The sequence below is a fragment of the Zalophus californianus genome, chromosome 7, assembly GCF_009762305.2.
Source record: "Zalophus californianus isolate mZalCal1 chromosome 7, mZalCal1.pri.v2, whole genome shotgun sequence".
Lineage (NCBI taxonomy): Eukaryota > Metazoa > Chordata > Mammalia > Carnivora > Otariidae > Zalophus > Zalophus californianus.
In genome coordinates, this window is record NC_045601.1 from 105559079 (window position 1) to 105579327 (window position 20249).

Below are 20249 nucleotides of genomic sequence, written 5' to 3' on the forward strand. Positions count from 1 at the left end.
GGATCTTTTTTTCCTCCACTGAGCGCAACTTTAATAATGACAGAGACAAAACTCTTCCTCCTTTACCCTCCCCTGATTTTCTCCTAACCACCAGCAACACTACCATCCTCTCCTAGGCTGCAATCTCCTTTTCCTGTTCCTTGCTTCTCCCAGCGACAGCTGCCAAATTCTGCGGCTGGTTTCTTCGTAACCTCTCTTCAGTTAAGTCGTGTTTTTTCATATTTGGGCCCAGCTTTTTCTTACTAAATTAATGACTAGTAAATCACTGTGTCATTCTTAAATTTATTCTCTCGGTTTCATTGGTTGATTGTTCTGGCTGCACATAAAACCTTTTGTCTTTCTCTTCTCACATCTTTTCAGTGATTTCTGATGAAATAAGCATGAACATTTGGGGAGTTTAAGCTAAAGCCAGTGAAGCATCTTCCCCTCTCAGCTTTTAACCAGATCTTTTTGTGTCTTCTTGTCCATTGCCAGATAGGGTACAAGTTTGCATACTTCCTTTTCTAAAATGTGGTATCTAGGATTTCATACCTGCATATGTACTTATTTCATTTTAATAAATGATTCTGTCTTACTCTACCTTATTAAAGTTGTTGGTGTGATCATTAAAACATTATGTACCGAATTAAAAATGATTGGAGAGGTTTGTTGACATTTGCAGATGTTTAAACAGCTTTCTCCTCTCCCCAGTTTTTTATTCTTTGAGTACATGTCTCATCTACCTACCATCATCACCTGTGGCTCCTAGCCGGGGCATCTTTTCTCGGTGGATGCATACAGACTGAGTAATATAATCTCACAACTTTATTCCTATCCTCTGCCAGAAAAAAAGGAGCTAGAACTCTTTTGTGGCTTCTCTAAGAATTTTTGTTTTTAATAATAGTGGAGAAAATGGTTGTAGATGAAATTGAATAGTAGAGGAATAGTACATGTCAAAGAGTTACTTCCTAGAATTATGTACATCATCTCTGGTAGGCAAAAAACTACCTTTATCAGTGGATCTTTGGGAACATCAAAGATTTAAGTAAGAATTTGAGCAATTATAATTAGAAATTAAGATTTAGGAATTAAGGCTGCCTTGTTCACTTAGCATGAGTGTGGGTGTATAACCCTTTTTAGGTAGGACAATGAGACCATGGTAAAGGGAATGTTATAGATTATTACAGAAACTAGGATTTGACTCCAGATCTGACTGACAAAGGCCATGACTCAAATCATTTTTGTTTTAAAAATTTTACAAATAAGGAGGATTATAAATTCCTTGTGTTTAATGTAACAGTATAATTTTTAACTCCTAAAATGGTATTTTCATGTCACATGAAGTATATGTACTGTGTGGTGTGGACATTGAAGAAGATTATTGATTATGATGACTGGCTAAGAATTATTTAATTCCTTGGAACCTTCATTTTCTGACCAAACCTATCTAAATCTTATCCCTTGGTATACTCTTCAGTTTTATTTTTTCTTAATATCTTTGGTTCTCACTGACCAGTATTACTTAAAGCTATACTTTGGGAGAATTTGGAGTCTCAGAGATTCTCTCTCTTTTTGTATTTTGTCAGTTTAATAACTTTAAATTAATGATGTTTCTGAGAATTGATACCTTTATAGATGAAATTGGGGGGTGGGAAGTAACTTCATGAAGGTTGTGTATGCCACTATATGGTGGTGATTGAGAGTGAGAAAGCTTGGGTTTGAATCTTTGCTCTTCAACTGTGTGACCTTGGGCAGGTTTTATTACCTCATTTTCAGTTTCCTCATCTGCAAATAATTATAACTCCCATTTCATATAAGGGAGTTCTGAGAATTAAAGGAAATAATGTGTATAAAGGGTTTAGCACAGTGCCTGGCACAATAAACAGTCAACAAAGAAAAGCTAACAGACAAAATACAGCTTCAGTTAAGGTGTACTCTAAAAATCTTGGGAGGTATGTTAGGCACGTATCTTTTCTTAAAATACATTAAAATGAGCTTAATTAAATATATTTAAAGTTTGAAGTATTAAGTTTTTAGAATAGATTGGTTATATACTTGAAATAGCTATTTGAACCTAAAAGAAAAATATTAATATTTTTGGCTGTATTCATCTTATTGAATTAACTATGCTTCTGACCTTCGTTTTCTTATTAGTATTGCTTGTTGGACACATCTTCATTGACTAACATCTCTACTAGAAGAAACGGAAGGAAAGAAACTGAAATTTTAGTGTTTTCTTTCTTGTGAATAGCTTTACAAATGTTTAGGGGAGAAACAATTTGGAAATGTACATATTTTGTATATACATCTTGTCTTTAGTTTATTTCTGGGTGTATTAAAAGTTGGTTCTCTATTGGCCCCCAAACTTGGCTAATTTACTTGTAGAGCTGTGTTTAAAAAAAAAAAAAGCAAACAAATTCCCAAGCCCCTCTTATCTCCCCTTCCTCCCCAAGACCTATTCCTCAGGTGATTCTGTTGATCAGTCTAATATGGATGTCCCTGGGCTGTAGCAAGTCATGTGTAGCCCTGTAAGCCCTTTAATGGAACATACTTGCTCAATCCTTTTTTTTTTTTTAAACATCATGGTCAAGTAAAATAAGACCACTGAGTTTACTTTGAAAGATATGTATGGCAAATAAAAGTCTCCTTTTAAGAAAATTTGTCAGCTATGCCATTTCTGAACTCAAATTTCTCATTATAATGTGATTGTTTTTTAAATGTTTATTTACATTTCAGTTCGAGTGGGTTCTTTTTTTTAAGAAAAATATAAATCAGATAGGGCTGTTAAACATATAAATATTCTTATTTTTAATTTTCTTCTTATATTGCCATATTTCTGTGTTTTATGATTCTTAGAATATGTCTCATGAAATAGTTGATACTAGTGTGCCTTCAGAGCAGGACCTGGGCCTGCAAAGGTGAGGCAAGCAAAGTGTCTAGGGTACAACATTTAAGGAGGCGCTCATTTTCAGGGTTGTACACAAGTGAGTACCTCCTTAAGTGTTGTGCCTTAGACGCCTGCTTGGCCTCACTCTAGTCCCAGCCCTGCTCCAGAGAGTAGGCTGCATATAAATTATTTTAATTTTGGTTTAGCATAATCACATGCATGCTTGGATGTTTTATAAAAAATTAATGACAAAATGAAAATAATGTAGCCAAACCCAAATTTATGTTACCCAGAAGAAAAGTTAGCTATTTGAAAAAGATAACATTATCATTCTATTCTTGCATGTTCAGTAATTGTCAGCTTCAGAAATTTCAGTTCAGTAGAATCTTGTCTCACTCTGAAATGTGCTTGGTTGTTTTATCTCTTGGCAGCTACCTGAAATCTATCATAAGCTTCTTCATTTGATATATAGTACATTCAGCTCTTAAACTTACGGATATCATTGAAGTAATAAGTAGTGACTCGAGTTTTACTACATTTTTATTAATAATTTTAGAATTCTTTGAGAATTTGCCTATGATTTTTCTTTTTTTTTTTTGAGTGCTACATCTGGAAATGCTCAAAAGTTGTTTGCCTTTTTAAGAGAACAGTTTGCAGTGAAAGTATAACTTCTTTAGAGGTGAGGTTCAAGTTAACGAATGATGAACCATAATATGAGGAAGCATAATATTGTGAATTATTATTTGGCAAACATAACTAATGCAGGCATTAGCTGCTGAAGCCATTAATAAAGTACCATGTGTAGAAAGCTGGAGAGATAGGTAACAGAACTTTCTCTGTAAACTCTCACAATGTAAACTAGAGTACAACTTAGTTTATTCAATAAGGACGGAATTCTTTAAGTCTGATATGTTTGTAGGTTCCATGATTAATGTGTAACTAGAATATGAAAATGAGTATTTAGGGTCCGCTGAAATTTGTAGATGTGACATCATTGTCAAGTCAGGCATTTTATTTCTTAAAGTTAGAATTTATTTAAATGCACGTTTTTTTTTCCAAAATAAATTTTTATTTCTACTTAACAGTGGTGCCAAAGTAAGTTTTCCTACATAGAATTATTTAATATTTAGGTCTGTTGATACTGTTTAAAAAAAAAAAACATAAACCCGTAACAACCAAGGGTGGAGGAGTATCTAGATTTGTTTTTAGCTTTCTTTTTCATGGTTTCTCAGAAGTGTGTCATATTATAAATACGTTCAAAATGTTTTGCTCTGAGGATATGTAGCATTCCTATAAAGGTTAAATCAATAAAAATGATTTGGACACATTCCTAAGCATGGCTAGAACAGGTAGTCCGTTGTTTTAGGTACCCTTGAGTTCCTGGAGCAGATCATTATGGCGTAGCAAAAGAACTTACTAAAAGTTGCTTTCTATGTGTAGATGCATCAGCTTAAAAAAAGTAAGATTTTCTGACCTTCTAGAAATGAATATTTTTAAAGTAGCCCTGTGTATATTGATTTATCGATGTGTTTTAAACTCAGTTAAAGTTTTGAAGACTTTTTTTTTCTTCGAATGCTGAAGATACACCATAATTGATAAGGAAGAGGTACGTACAGGAAAAATGCAATGGGCAAGCCTTTCCAGCCAGTTAGAATAAATGGTACTCTTATGATTAAAGAAAGTGTCACACATTATAATTGCAAAATTAAGAATTAGACTTTTTTTTATTTTATTTTATTTTTTTTGGTTTTGCCAGTTTAGAAGAAAATTCTGTAGTCACTGGGATGTTATCTGTTCATTTGAGCAGTTCAAAAGACGAGCATGTATTTAAAAGCATTTAACTTAAGCATGTATTTAAAACATGTATTTCTGTTGTGATTAGGGTTGGCTTTTTAGTTTGGTACTGTTGCTAGGTGGAGTTTTATTTCATCCGTGTGTTCGTTCTTGTTCATTTAATATGTTTGAGTATGTAAGTGTATTTAGGTTTATATGTAAGTTTTCAGATCACATTATTTTCACAGCTACTTTAAAAAAAATATCTGTCAGCTTATAATAGTAATATGATGATTTTTCTTAAAGTTTCCTTTAAAACAGCTTTGAGGGTATTGGATTTTTTTTGGATAATGGAAACGCAATGAATTGATCATGTATTTGGCTGATTAAGGTTTAAATCAAGGTGGCAAATTTGAGTTACATATATTAATGTAGTTTCATTATAGAAAATCTCTTCTTATCATTTTGTACATATAATATATAATTACTATGTAAATAAATACCTTATGAAAAATATTTTGTTACATTATTTGTTGGAGCACGTGATGATATTTCATAGCCAAGAAGATGGTTTGAACATGCCTTAGTAAAATTTTTTTACATATATAAATGTACAAATATAGAGTGGTTTAACCATTTAGTAATTAAATAATTTGGCAATTTAAGCCAAATATTTCACTCTTATAAAAAAAAGTTATTTGTTTCTTGATATATTCTGATATATTTTTGAAAATAAGAATATTTATGAAAATAAAAATAAGCCTAATCTGCATATGGCTCAGTTTTTTTTCTGGATCCTGTGAATGGTAATTAAAAAAAAATCTCTCTATTTCTGTGTTCCTATTGGTGCACTAAAATATTCTGCAATATGCTTATGCATATTATAAAGGAAATGCATTGTTAAATTTTTATTACTAAATCAAGAATGGTGTTCTGACAATACCAGTTGTCACTATCTAGCTTAAATAATGACATTTTTAAAACAAGGTGGATACTAGTGGTAAAATGTTTTGAAAATGTTACAAGTTTTCCTTCTAAGATAAAGGGACTGAAAGAGACAGGGAGGGAGGAATGGGGGTGTGGAGAGAGGGAGAGCAAGAACATACTGTATGTGTTTAGTTTTAACAACTTGGGGAATGTAAAGAATTCTGTGTGAACACTCAAGTTTTAATAATATGAGAAAAAAGTTTCTCTTATGGAGAGGAGGTTGAATTAATGATCAAAAGTTTGGATTACATTAACTTTTATGTTTATATTGTTTTAGAAAGGTACTGTACTACCTTGTTTTCCTGAGTACTGTCTGCTTTATGGATTATCTTCTTAAATATTTTCATTTTTGTATTGAACCATTTGAAGGAGTGGTAGCAGTTTTTTCTGCATTTTGTCAAAAGCTGAATTACTTTAAAAGCTTTACAGATTTCATGAGAGGTTAATAAAAATTAATCTTACTAGATTATCTTTTATAACCAGTTATCTTGCCTAATGTTAGTATGTTATTGTCTTCGAGGAAGTTTTCTCAGCTATTTTCTTATATTGTCCTAATATTTCAAATTGAGAGATAAAGTCCTTAGTATGAAATGCTTATATACTTTTACAGTTATGCATGTTATGGAAAACATACTGATCGATAATAATGTAGGTTATTGAAGTTTTTCTCTGCTATATATAATATAGTAATATAATATGTCTAATGTTGCAGATTTCTCTAATGTGGTAGAATTTTATGAAATTGAGATTCACTTTTCTTAAATAGGTTATCTTTGAGCTATATTTACAAAAATATCTTATAAAATTATTGATTAAAGGGAATCTGCGCCCTGTATCTATGTATGTAGATATATATGTCTATTTTCTAGGATCAAGTTACACCAATACAGTAAAACCAATGGATTAAAATATTAATTGTAAAACATAGCACTTTATTATCTTTTCAGCTTCACAGTTAATTCACTTTGCTTAGATTCACTTAAATAATTTTTAATCATTTGATAGAAATGATACCTTTTCACTTAAAGATTATCCTGGGAATTTGAAGTTTAAATTGAGAAGTTCAGTAGAGAAGTTTAAAAGTAGAATTAATTATAATGATCACTGCTAAAACAAAGTAAGTAAATTAAAAATCACAATGCCTAATTTAAATTATTATCCAGGTTATATTTTTAATGAGTAAACATAGAGAAAATACACCTGTTTACCTCCAAGCCAGACTTGTTCTTTGAGAGAATGTCTATAAATAGGTATCTGTTAACAGATTACATTCATATTTACTTTTGTGAACTAATAATTTGTTTAACTGATAATCAGTGTTTAATTATTTTAAGTTTATAACTGGTAAATAATGTCCTTAGGTCTTGCAAGCATAGTTTTTGATTATCTTTATCTTGAATTTCCCAATAGATTGGGATGTCTACTTGATGTCTGTTAATGGTTTTACAGTTTGACATTTCTTTGTTAGTATACATGCAAAAAGGAATTGGTTATCTCTCACAAAAGAACTATAAAGGATACCTCAGTTAAATAATTTACAATTGTTTTTTTCTTTGTTTACAATCTTTATCTTAAGTTCCGTAGTCACTTATGTATATGCATTTGTATGCACATGCAAATGCATAGACTATGTATTAAAATTTTGAGCGGGCTAATAGTTGAAAGAGATATAAGTTGTATTTATGTATTTTGTTTCTGTATAAAAATATGTCCATGTTCATACAAAGTTCTGTGGAATACCACAACATCATTATTCTCATTTTTCCAAAGAGACTGTGCGTATATAGGTTCTTAAAACCTTACTGATGATCGTTAATTGTGATTTGGCTAGCATTTTTCCTTTATTATTATTACTATTATTTTTTGCTTATACTAAACCACAAAATGGATTTAATTGTAAGACATCTGCCTATAAGGAATATGTAAACAATGGTTTGGCACACTCATGGTTCATTTAAATTTTAGAGGAACCTCTAAATGCATAAATTTTTGAGTTTTAAACTTAGTCATTTATGTAATTGTAGTTGATGGCATAATGATTTTAGTAGCTACTATAGATGTAAAAAAATAAAAAGCCAGTTTAAATGAAAAGTAAAAAATTTCATTTATTTGATTTTGTGGTAAAAATTACTTGCCTTGCACAGGATATTTAGCTGTACCTTGTTAAGAATGTCACTTCTCTACTGTTAACTCATGTTTTAAGGGATGGCAATAGAAATATTGCAGATAACAGCGTTTAAGCTAATTGCTACAATAATCTTAAATACATGTCTGAGAATAATGTTAATTTGGCAAATTTTCTGTCATCAATATAATAATTTTAAAATACCTTAAATACTATTAAAAGTTGCATTCACTTACTATGTCTATATGGTGCAGAATTCCTTGTGGACACCTGATTTAAAAAATGAAAAGCACTTAATCAAGATGAACCAACACTTATCCTCTTTTTAATAGAACCCAAATCACATATGATATGATTTTTGGTCCTAGAATATATATTTGATGTTTGATTTATGAATATTAACAAGAATAAAGGGTACTTATAGGAGATGTATTAATAAATGAATTTTTTTCACTGCAATATTAAATGCTTATATAGCAATTGGTCTTTAAAGGACTCTTATTTCTACACCTAATTTTATTTGGGAATTGTTTTATATATCCTGGTAAATAATGGGGTTTTTATTTTCTAGTCAAAGCATATTTATGAAAAAAATGTTTTAAAGTTAACATCCTGTTCAATAATAACAACAAGCACCTGAAATGTTTGATACGGTGTTAATTACATCCATCTAATACTGTTCCAAGCCTTGACTGAAGTTCTTAAAAAATAGTATAAAGGGGAGAAAATTCCTAAGAAGTCAACATAAGATTAAGATATTACATACATTGTAATAAAAGAAAATTTAATGTCAGTTTTTATACGGATCTTTTAAAGTTATGTGGGAATGTATAGCCTGTTTTATGTTTGCTGTTGAATGGACAAAAGCTTGTGGTCAACTGTGGTGACAATTATAAGGAAACTCCCTTTGAAATAAGGTATAGAATTTCCCCATTATTTTTTTGAATTGTAACACATTAATCAAAACACATATCCACTGAACTCATAATCTTTGAAATGGCAGTATATTGTATTAAGGTGTATATTTTCATTGTGTGAGACTTCCTTTTCTAAATATTTGTTTTAATACAGTAAACATTTTAGATTTCATGAGGAATTTCCTTATACTTGAGACAGCTTAGAATATTTTGCTCTTTAGAAAATACTGATTATTGAGGTTTATTGTTACCCTTATTATTTGAGTTCAGGGATAGATTTTTTTGGGGGGGGTAGTTTTTTTCAGTGGAATTCATTGGCATAAGAGAAAAAATAATGCATTCAGATAACCTATTGGGATGTCTCTGCCTAAATTAGCATTGGTTTTACTAGCACCCCTCTAATAAGTCTTGAATAGTAAATGACTAGAAAAAACAGTCATGCTTTGTCACATTTACAATTTTATTATTTGCAGGAAGGATTTTTTCATATTGAAAGTATTTGTCTATTTGACCATATGTGTGATGTTTTTAAAGAGACACTGTAGAAGTAGGCTGTTCCAGTGTACCCTCTGTGTTAAAGTCTTGTTAGGTAATAGCAGTTGCGATCTTAATGCTTTTGAGGAGCTTTTGCATGACTTCACTATTGACTTAGGGTTGTCACATTTTAGTCTCTTGGAACAAGGGTTAGAACAGCATGGAAGGTTGATATTTGTGTGCTTTGGACAGGAATTTGAGATGTTACCCTGTTTTGCCATCAGTTTTCAAGTAGGTACGGGTGCATCATTAATCATAGGAAATGCAAAAATAAATAATCCAGTCCCATTGGATTTTTTTATATGAATACTTACCTTTTCCCTTTTTTGTATATACAGTTGAGGTATTTAGGTAACCCCTAACCTTCAGCTTCAACAAAGAAGTACAGTATAAAAATATTACCACAGTTTTCATGTGAGCAGCTCTAGAGAGGAAAAAAAATCCCTCTAGATGGATATTTGTTGAAAAAAAAGTTGTGATACAGAATGTCTTAACTCAGCCCCAATACAGTACTTGAAGACCACCAGTGTATAAAATTGAAAGCACATGAGTTTTGAAGCACTAGAAAAGGTTTGTAATTGATTAGCGCTGCTTGAAAGTATTGAAGTACAGTGAGTTTTGATTTGTGAATGGTTCTATTCAATAAAGATTAATTCTGTGTGTTTGATAAAATCTTAGTGCCTTCAATGAGTTAGTTTTTTCCTCCCTCTGCAGTTTATTTAACCATCAAATATTTCAGTGTTCTTTTAACAAACTGGAACATTTCTATCTTACTGAAGTTAACTTTAGCATGACTGATTTAAACAAGTCAAACTATCAGTGATTAGTTTGAAGGGTGTAATTGAATAGATTAATTTTTTGTTCTTTTAAAATAACTAAAATGTACCATAATGTTATCATGTATATTTCATGCCTTCCTTGTGACTTGGAGACTATTGGGAAGTTCATACAGACTAAGAAAATATTTTTCTGTGATTTCTTTTAAATCTTTTGCATTTTAAAATATTTTTAAAATTTAAAAGTGAAATCCTTAACAGTTATTCATGTAAAATTAGGATTACTTATTAGAATTTAAAATAATTTATATTGTGAGTCTTTGGGAATTACATTGACATTTTTAACTTTTAATATATGTTGGAGTGTCCTTCTGTTTATATTCTTGACTTTTTAAATCATCTCCCTGGATTTTGGAAGTTAGGTGTTAGAAGCAAGTTATAACACCTCAACATTATTAGATCTTGAAATTATAAAGTTACTGATATGGATCGCAGCTATTATTTTGGAAATCAGTGTTTACACATCATGTTCAGTTACTATGGTCAGTTACAAAGGCTTTATTTAGAAATTTAATCAGCTTGATATATTGTCATAATTAAGTTCTTAATTGTAAGATACTCCGTGAGTCAGATCTGTCATTTTCAACAAACTTTATTTATCATAAACAATGGGTAGATTTTGAATAATGCAGATTGAAAAATTCTTGTTTAATTCAAGGTAAATGGTTTGCTGAGAGAGCAGAGACACTGAAAATCTTTCTGTCTCTGTCTCTTTGTCTCTCTCTCTCACACACACACTTTTCACTCATATTGAGGTGAGCCAATTGGTCAGTGTGTGTTTTGTCCTTCATCTAGGATAAACCTAAACTTCAAAAAAATTATTTTACAGTGTTGGTGCACATACCTTTGATTTTTCATTAGGTTGTTTTGATAATCGTTTATGAGAATTTAAGGCCTGAAGTGAGGTTTTAGACTTCAGGTAGATTATGGGCTGGGGAAACGTTTGCAGGGTGATGACAACCTATACATAATGTTCACTACGTACCTATAATTAGTTTGGTGTAGTGGGTTCATCTTAAATTGTCCTCCAGGTGCTAAAGTACTATTTGGGGGTGGGAGAGACTAAATCCCAGTTTTTAGGAGAGGAAGAATTAGTTAGGATGTCTAAAAATAGATGACATGTGATAGATGATCTTTATCTCTTTTAGCTCACTATTATGCCTTGTTTAGAAACTTGGTCAGGTTTTAGAAATTTTACTGTAGAAATAGTTATTAAGGTTGTCACAGAAATATAAGACCCCTCATAAGACAGGACAAAGAGCATTTTAACATATATTTTATATTACAAGACATTGTATTAATGTCTTTGCTTCTAATGCTGATCTGTCTTTGAAATTTGTGTTATTCTTCATCTGGTTAGAAAAATATATTGCTTTTCAAACAGTAATATTGTGAGAGAATAAGTTAACTGCTTGAGATGCCTGTTTCAAGTTATTCCTTCATATAACAATAGTTTTAACCATTTTTTTCCCTTATCTCTTATGTAGGAACTGCCAAATTACCATGTGTAAGCTGTAATTGTAATAAGGGCTCTAATGCAGCCTAGTTGTATATATGTTCAGCTTCTTTAATGCAGAAAATTTTAGAGTAATGTTTATTACCTACCATTACATTTCAAAAAAATAATCTGTGATTATTATATCATGTGTGTTGTAACTAAGGGGGCCCACTTCCAACTATGGAGGGAGTCACTACAGCAATTTTACATTTTTTTGATAAAATACAAACTGCATTTCCTTACCTTTTTAAGAGAAACCTTTTTTCTCCTTCAGGTTTAATTATTTCTCTTTGACCTAAACTAAGATTGATCCTCTGGTAGCCAGTTAAAATGTGTGAAGTAGGAGGAGTAAAGGAAACTCCAATCGTTAGTTGTAAGTTATAAAGCAAAGTTAATACAGGTATACTCAGCAAAAGGATTTATTTTAAAGGATAAAGGAAAATTTTATAAACTTGCCTTGTAGTTGGGACATGTTGGACATCATAAAGAAAATCTTGTAAGTGTTTAGATATTTTACTATGATATTGTGTCAGCTGATGAATATTGAAGTAGTTTACTTTTGTATATCAACACTAATTTGAAATTGAATATTAAGGGACTATATTATGCCTGTTTTCTTTCAAAGTTCAGCATGATTTAATAGGTATGGCTTTTTAAAATCATGCAGGGTATCCTTACGGAGTTTTATTTTTCATGAGACTAAACGGTATTCGTTTTGGTAGGTCCAAGAATATGATTAAAAGAATCCTAGACATGTCAGTGTTTGCCGTGTGTTTATAAAAAGTTTTCCATATGGATAATAGTGCGTACATGTAAAATTAAAATTACGTAGAAAAATATAATTGCGTATAAGTTTTTAAAGACTTCTGTGAACTTTATAATATCCTGGATGTCCTGGGTAACTATAAAGATCTTTTAAAAATGGCTCCTACATGCTTATAATTTTACATATGAATATATACTTCAATTATATAAAGTTGTTTAGAAACAAGCCTGTGTACTTATCTTATGATGCAGTTTAAACTTACAAATAGATTTCTTTTAGTTGAGCTGGGTAAAATGTTAACTGTACTGTAGGTTTATTTCTGCAGTAGAGCATAATGGTAGAGCATAATGTCGAGATAATTCTGTGGTCTGTTATTTTGTAAAATTGCTTCCTTTTTGAAGTTTGCTCAAATATTGGGAGCTGCCAGGGTGGATACTTCGTAATACTTTGATTAATTTAGTGTCTCATTTTATTGCAGTGAGGGTTAATGAGAATATTAAATTTTCTTTTACTGTTTTTAACTACCTCATTTCTACAGCTCTAGAAAACATTTTGACTAATGTGAGATAATGTAATTTTTTCTATTTCAAGTCATTACTCCGAGAAGTAGATAAGTTACAGATGCCAAATGCAAATATGTACAGCAATTTCATTTTTCAGTTTTTAGTGCAACAAAATAGCATTATCATCATCATATTTAGTATACTACAGCATTACCCGGAAAAGCTAGCAGTTTATCCAAGAAACATACCTTTTTGTTTAACAGGTTCATCTCTTATAGGATTTTTAAAATATGATAACACTTACCCCAGAAGAAGTTTTGCTGACATGGTGCCACTGTGCTGAAGAGGCTGTTTGATGCCATAGTCCCTCCTTTTTTTTTCAGATAGAACTTGTACCCTCTGTTGTAAATTCTGCTTGCAGCCTTAAACTGAAAATACAAACCATACCCAAACCTTGTTTTAGTTTTACAGTATGCCTGGAGTACATAGACTTTATATTTATTTTTTTCTGTCAAGAAATTATGTAGCTGGTAACATGTGAAAAGCAAGGAAACAAAACAAAAAGAGAATGAGCAAATATTTGAAGGACCTACTATTACTGCATAGACTGTGGTTAGAGAGCACTCACTGACTCTGTTGGTCTCGGTGGCTGGTAGTGACCTGCGGAGATTAACCATTTAAAAACCAGAGACTTCTTGCTGTCCTCCTGGAGAAAGTTTGCACCGCACTTGTGGTTCTGTGGTTGTTTGTGAGGCGAATGAAGCATTCACACAATCCAAAAAAGCAAAAGCTTTAAAACTCCTTTTTTTTGCAAGCACTATTACTGGAGAGACAGAATCATGTGGTTTGTGACCTCACAGTACTCAAAGTAAAGTGGGACTGCCTACCACTGTGGCTTTTCCCCCCTTGCTCTTGCTCTCTCTCTTTCACTGTCTCTCTCTCTCTCTCTCTCTCTGACAAAAGGCTTGTGGTAAGGCCCTTCCTGGCATCCAGAAGGATATAGCTTTTTAATTTTTGTGACTCATGAGGATTTGGATAGAATACAAATGCTGAAGGAGCCCAAACTCCTGTAAGGTTAAGCATTTGTAGAGCAGAACTCTGCAGTTAAGGTTTTCCTTTCTATTCCCTGACTCCCACTTTTTTTTTTTTTTTTGCCTCCTTTTATTTAGTTCATTATTGTGTCTGTGGAAAAGAACAAAATTGGCTCAAGAGGCTGTGTGAAATTCTGAACAACAGTGATGATTTACAATAATTTACATCTTTGGATTGTATCACATTCTGGGGTCTGCTTCATATTTGCTGGGTGATTGGAGTCCTTCTGTTTTTCTTTTTCTTGTCTTCTTAAACTTGTGAATCTGTAACTCATTGTAAAAAAAGTTTACCGTTCTTAAGGTCTGGTTGCAAACTGCTTGCTGGGCTTGACTGTAATTGGCTGTCATGAAAGTGTTAGTCTGGAGATTCCTTTACAAATACTAAATCATGTCTGTCTAGTTAATGTATGATCAATATTAGATTCCGGCTCCTACAATAAAGATTTAATGTAATTAGTATCTTTTGTATTATGCATACGTTTGCCTCATGACCATTTGAGGATCTTATAAAAGCGAATGGCAAGAATTTTGACATACTTTATTGATGAATCTTAGTTTTTTTTAATGCTTGTAATTTTTATTTTTCAAGGGAATGTATTCATTTTATATAATTCTTTAAATCATTTATTTGAATATTAACTTTAACAGCCTTTGATAGCAAATCTCATACATCTGTAAAGTAAAATTCTTATGTTGTAACTTAGATTGTTCGGTGTTACTGACTTTATAAGCTCAGAATGGAGTGGGTTAACAGAAGCTGTATTTTTTGTTTATAATGGAAGCTTTGAAATAAATTACAAAATGCTGTGTGTAGTAAGGAATAATGCACACAGACAGAGTATGTTAGTCGTCTCGATTTGCTAATTCTGATTCAGAAGAAAATTGGAAACATCTTTGGGAAACTATCTCCTTTTTTGCCCCTTTGGACATGTATGTATAGAACTCATTTTCTTATTAGGATGATTATATATCATAGGCAGAGAATTTCATATTTATGAATAGAGCTTCCTGTTTTCATCAGTTGGGAGCAATGGGGTATTTTTCAACAAAAATTATAAAGCTGAACAGACCAATTTTCTAGGCATTTTTTTTGCCATTTATCCACGCCACTCTGAATTTGCATGTTAGACTTCTTCCTAGTGTGATAGTAACTAGGAGTGGCGTGAAGTAAATCACTGGGAGGGTGGGTGGAGACAGTGAATTACAAAATATTATTTGGGGTGTATAACGGGTTTGGGGCTGGAAAACAATAAGAACGGTGTCACAGCCAAAGTATTCCTGCTTCTGATCTTCCTAGCAGAGTTCATTATCTGCTTTTGGTTTTTATTAGATAAAGATAAATGTACAAACACGTTCATAAGTGTCTTTACAAAAACTTCATGTGCCCAAAATATACTGGGAAGGCATGAGAATGGTTTCAATCCTTTATTATTCAAACACTCAGAACTTTTTCATAATAAACTCTTAGTGATAGAAAACCAAAAATACATTTTAGTGTTTTATTTTAAATATAGATTTATTATGCCTCATGGTGTGTGTAAACAGCTTTTACATTGGAAAGTAAAAACTTTCATTTAATGTGTAAGCTATTCAGTTATTCTCTGTCATAAATAAGGTGTACCAGTGTGATCTATATTTTGAATTAATTTCCAGAGTAAATTAAAGGAGGGATTTGTCTATATAATTTGTGGAATTTCCAGACATAGTGCCACATGCACGTACAATAGCAGAATCAGGTAATTGAAAAAATTTAGGTAGTTGTTGTAGTGTGTGTGGTAAGTAAATGCTTTTCTTCTTTTAGAACAAACTTTTAGTTTCTGCAGAAGGATTCTTTGACATCTTACAACCCCAGCTTTTTGCTAAAAATTTGCCCCTTAAATTTTTTTTTTTTATTAAGCGTACTTTGGCCCTCCAAATTGACTTATACGTATTTGAATAATTTTTAACATCTGTGTGTCTTTTAACTGCTTGTTCTCTTTTTGCAGGTAACAGTCCTGTACATAATTTTTTGGTCAGGATGATTACTCTTATTACATAAGAGTTCAATAGATATTGTTGATTATGCCCTTTCTTTCCCTGTGAGGTCCATCAAATTCTGGCAGGGGAAAGGGAAGTCATGTGCTTTAAAGTTGGTATACTTATTATCCACACATTTTTCCCCTAAATTTAAAATATATCCTCTTTAGAGCAAATATTACTTTGTGGTAAAAATTTTAAAACAACAGGGATAACTGGTATAGATTTGATAACTGACAGTTTGTTTCATTAGAAATAATACTACATGTGATGAAGAGACTGACTCAGATAAGTTACTGCAAGTAAAGCTCTTGATTATGGATTTATACCATGCTTAAAATTAGAAATGGAAACTATAGATCCTCAAAACTCCCTCCTTTTTGGGGATATGTTAGTATTTGCTATGTTGAAGTAAGTAACAAGTTTAAGTTGGCTGTATAAATTATGTACGTTAATGCCATGGAAATGAAATATAGCTTTGAACTTGAAATCTCAGTTTCAGAAAGTAAAGCAGTTATCTTGCTTCCCCATTACCTTGTATTTAATAAATTTGTCAACATAAGTTGAACTTTTTATATTATATACTGTAAAATTGTTTTAAATGCTACGTATACCCTCATTGTTACTTTTTAATTATTTTTTATTTTCTGAACTAATTATCCTATTTGAATACATTAGTTTTATTAGTATCAATCTTGTGCTCATTTCTATGTGTGTGCGGTGTTTTGGGGGGAGGGATTGTTTTAAACTTCTATTTGCTACTCTTCTATTTTTCTTTTAATTGAAAACAATAGGAGCAAATGGTTTGATGTAGGAATTTTGTAAATTGTAGAAATCCTGATTTGGCTTAAAATGTTCTCACTGATTGTGTGGTTTTAGTAAGGAACTTTCTTAATCTCTTGTTTCAGCTTGGTTTGTGATCATTTTTTTTTTGACAGTTTTTTTTGGATCTGATGTATAGCTGTTTAACTTTACATAACATTTATTGGGCCTTATGTTGATAATTTGAAAAATTTTTGTATTAGTAAGGTATGTATAATTTTACTAATGTTTTAAATTATGCTTATGAGAGATTAATTTCACTTCCTCATTTTAATGGGGTATGTGTTCGTGTATACAACTGCATGCACGTGTATGGTTTTGTGTGTTTGTACAGGGTGTTATTTTGTGGTACTTTTTGTAATAAGAGTATTTTTTCTGTTTTTTTTTCTCCTCAGTTTGTTTTAATTAAATTATGTAAAAACCCAAAGCAGCACCATGTCCATAATTGTTTGAACAACTTCATTTGGTTAGTATTAGCAGCTATCTGTCTAAATGTGAAATTATGTGGAAATTGGATGCCAAAACAGAAAATACTAAACTCCCCCCCCCACCCCCGCTTCTTTCCCCTTTCTTTCCTTCCTTGCTCCTCCAGGCTTTTTTTTTTTTTTTTTGGTTTCTCTTTCTCTGTTTTTACATTTCTATAAAGTCTCAAAGTAGATTCTTAAGGTTCTAGTAGGGGATGCTAACATTAATCTTCACTAATGAAGACCTGGTGGCTTTGAAGCCTCTAGCATTCAAGGCAGATCATTATTCTATCCTGATATAGTACACCTCATTTGTTGGATGATATTGGCTTCTGATTAGAGATTTTCTTTCTTTTAATAGTTTTTAATTCCTTCCTCTGTGTTAATTTACTTGTGACACATTGTTTCACATGACTTTAACACTTTAATTATGAGTATTCCGTTTCCCCCCCCTTGTTCTTTGAAGTACAGTGTGATCCATACTACATTTAATGTAGTTGTATAAATAATTCATATTTCTTATAATTATTAGAACAATTCATCTTCTAATGCTGTCATTTTTCTAAGAAGAAAAAAAGGTGAGAACTTGCAGAAAATATGGGAAATATGCTCGTATGACAGCTGAGGATGTGGCTAGGCTAAAGCAGGAAACTACTACCCACAATGCAATGTTACATATACTACCACTTAATAAAATTTATATCAAACATGCTACTGACAAAACCAAAGAAAAATAATATCCCAACTATACTAGTTAATGTTCTAAATATATCTAGGGAAAAGTGAAACTAATCTCTTTGGAACCTTTGTACTTGGAGAATATAGTAAATGAAACCGTGGGACATCATATAATACATTGGAGCCCTGTGGTAACTTGGCCTTTGTGCAGTGAGACTTGGTTGTAGGTGAAACTGTCTTATAATGAGAACCTTTTGAGTATTAACTTCCCTGAAAAAGGCACAAAAGGACACCCGCTTTCTTTTTCAGTTGAGTTATTGCAGTATTAAAAAGGGTTAAAGGACATTATGATCTAGTAGGAAAAATAAGTTAATTATGAGATATATTTGTCATGATTATTTAAACTTTTTACCTCACCAGGTGTATTTCTTTACATTTTGTTTTAAGTTGTTTTTTATTGCCAGGTTTGAATTGGGGCTTAGGTTGGGACTTGTCCACTGAGGAATATTTCTTTTCAAAGTAGTTGTTTTTTCTTGCTGTTTCTTTTTATGTTTGTTAACCTACCTATAGATAGCTTACCTGACCAGTCCATATGCTATACTGTAGGGAGGTTAGTTTAAAGCAAAAATGTAAACTGCTTTTATAATGTGGTTGATAAAGATATTAGGATATCTTCTTAAAAAGTCTGGCTTCAATATACTTAAGGTTTCCGTTTATAAATCTTAATCTTCTCTGCTCTGAGCTGTCAGACTTTAACAATTTTGATGGATTTAGGACCTTAGTAATTTAGATGAATTTTGATGTTTTATAAGGGAGGTTTTGCAAGATTTAAATAAGGGAACGTAATAGAGGTTTTGAATTGATAATGTATAGAAATTTTATCATAGAGATAATAGAAGAGACTGTCAAGTTAATGTTACTTATGAAAGATCTCCTCTTAGTATTCCAGTGTATGAAATTGTCTCTGTTTCATACCGGGCATGGTATTTGTCATCTCATCATTTAAACATTAATCAATTGTCTGTCTGTTTGTATCTCTATTAAGGATGATTTGCTTAATTGTTTGAAGTATTTTCTCCTTTAGAGACTGCTTATCAATAACAGCTGTAGTACTGTGGCTTTTCTCCATGGATGCATGGTGGTCTTTGGAACAACGTTCTTCAACTTTGACAGGTGAGACAGAGGCTCTCCAGTGCCACTGCTTTTGGATGAATCTAGCTGCGGTTGGAGAAAGTGCATCTTGCCAAAATATATGGGTGAGACCACACACAGTCTTTAAAATACTTATTGTAGGCTTATTTTTAGGGATACATGTCTTGACAGTTCTTTTATTTGCATGCCAATTTCATTGCTATGTATAGATTTTTCATTGGTTTCAGTAAAGGCGATTGTAGATGTAGATCTATCTTTGTTAAGCCTTGTGTGTAATTTACACTGGAAAATACTCTGCGTTCAACCATAATTAACAGTATAGAAAATATATTGAAAATGGATCATTTAGAATACTGATTTTTTTGTTTTTATAAATTTGACAGTATTCCCATTGGAAATCTCAATTTCCCAGAAAGTTTGGTAATCAAAAATTGCCCTAGTTTGAATTTAAATAAATTCCAAAAGAAAGTTAAAATATTCATATACTTTAATTACATTAATAGTAAGAAAAAATTTATGGTTCTTGTTCAGAAGTACATATTTTTATAATATTGATATAATAAGGCATTGTTCAAAATGTGTTACACTTTAGTAAGAGCTTGAAAGCATTGAAACAAATTGCTAAGAAGTCAACTTCTAAATGTATAGGCATAATATGCAAGCTTCCTAGTCTTTATGGAATGATTAAAACTTTATTCATTTTAGTAAACTATATAAAATTGACTATACATTTACAAAAGAGTATGTTTAGTCTTCTGCAGCTGGCAACAAAGTGACCAGTAAAAGCACTCTTTTAGACTTTTATAAAATATTTCTTTTTATAAAATGGTGATTTGGATAATTATTCATAATTCTTATTATTAGGGACAATATTAAAATTCTTGAGTCCTGGCAGGTAATTGGTCATAAGACTTTTAATGATCACTGAATGTTGGTTAGGTATATATATTTAAAAATTGTAACCAACTAAGATAAGATTACAGTTTCTTTCTAGATATTTTCATAGGGAAAAACAGAATCTACCAAGATAATTGGAAATTCAATTTCCTCCCCACTATTATCGCTATACCCTTTCATTGCTGAATGGTTCTGCCAAGAAAGCACTGGGGAAATTGTGTTCCTACAGCTTTTCCAGAGAACAAGTTTATAGAACCAAGAGAGAACATAGTATACACAAAAAGATTGTTTAAAGAAAAATTTGGCCCTTTCCTCTCAGAAATT

At 31.6% G+C, this 20249-nt stretch overlaps 2 protein-coding genes across 10 annotated transcripts in view; one reads left to right on the forward strand and one right to left on the reverse strand.

The window, feature by feature from the left end:
- RUNX2 (RUNX family transcription factor 2) overlaps positions 1 to 13571 on the reverse strand; it is a 238392-nt gene extending 224821 nt beyond the window's left edge. For 7 of the 9 annotated variants that reach the window (XM_027601302.1, XM_027601303.1, XM_027601300.1 and 4 more), the window contains exons 1-2: positions 13434 to 13566; positions 13110 to 13233 (exon numbers count right to left, since the gene is read on the reverse strand). In XM_027601302.1, the coding sequence (XP_027457103.1) occupies positions 13110 to 13167 (58 nt within the window). In that variant the 5' untranslated portion in view covers positions 13168 to 13233; positions 13434 to 13566. Of the gene's footprint in view, positions 1 to 7987; positions 8022 to 13109; positions 13234 to 13433 lie in introns of those variants that run through there. The other 2 variants (XM_027601296.2, XM_027601298.2) reach the window with 2 other exon arrangements.
- The window catches only part of SUPT3H (SPT3 homolog, SAGA and STAGA complex component), a 556588-nt gene that overhangs the window by 39007 nt on the left and 497332 nt on the right, over positions 1 to 20249 (forward strand). The gene's annotated exons all lie outside the window — the stretch shown is intronic.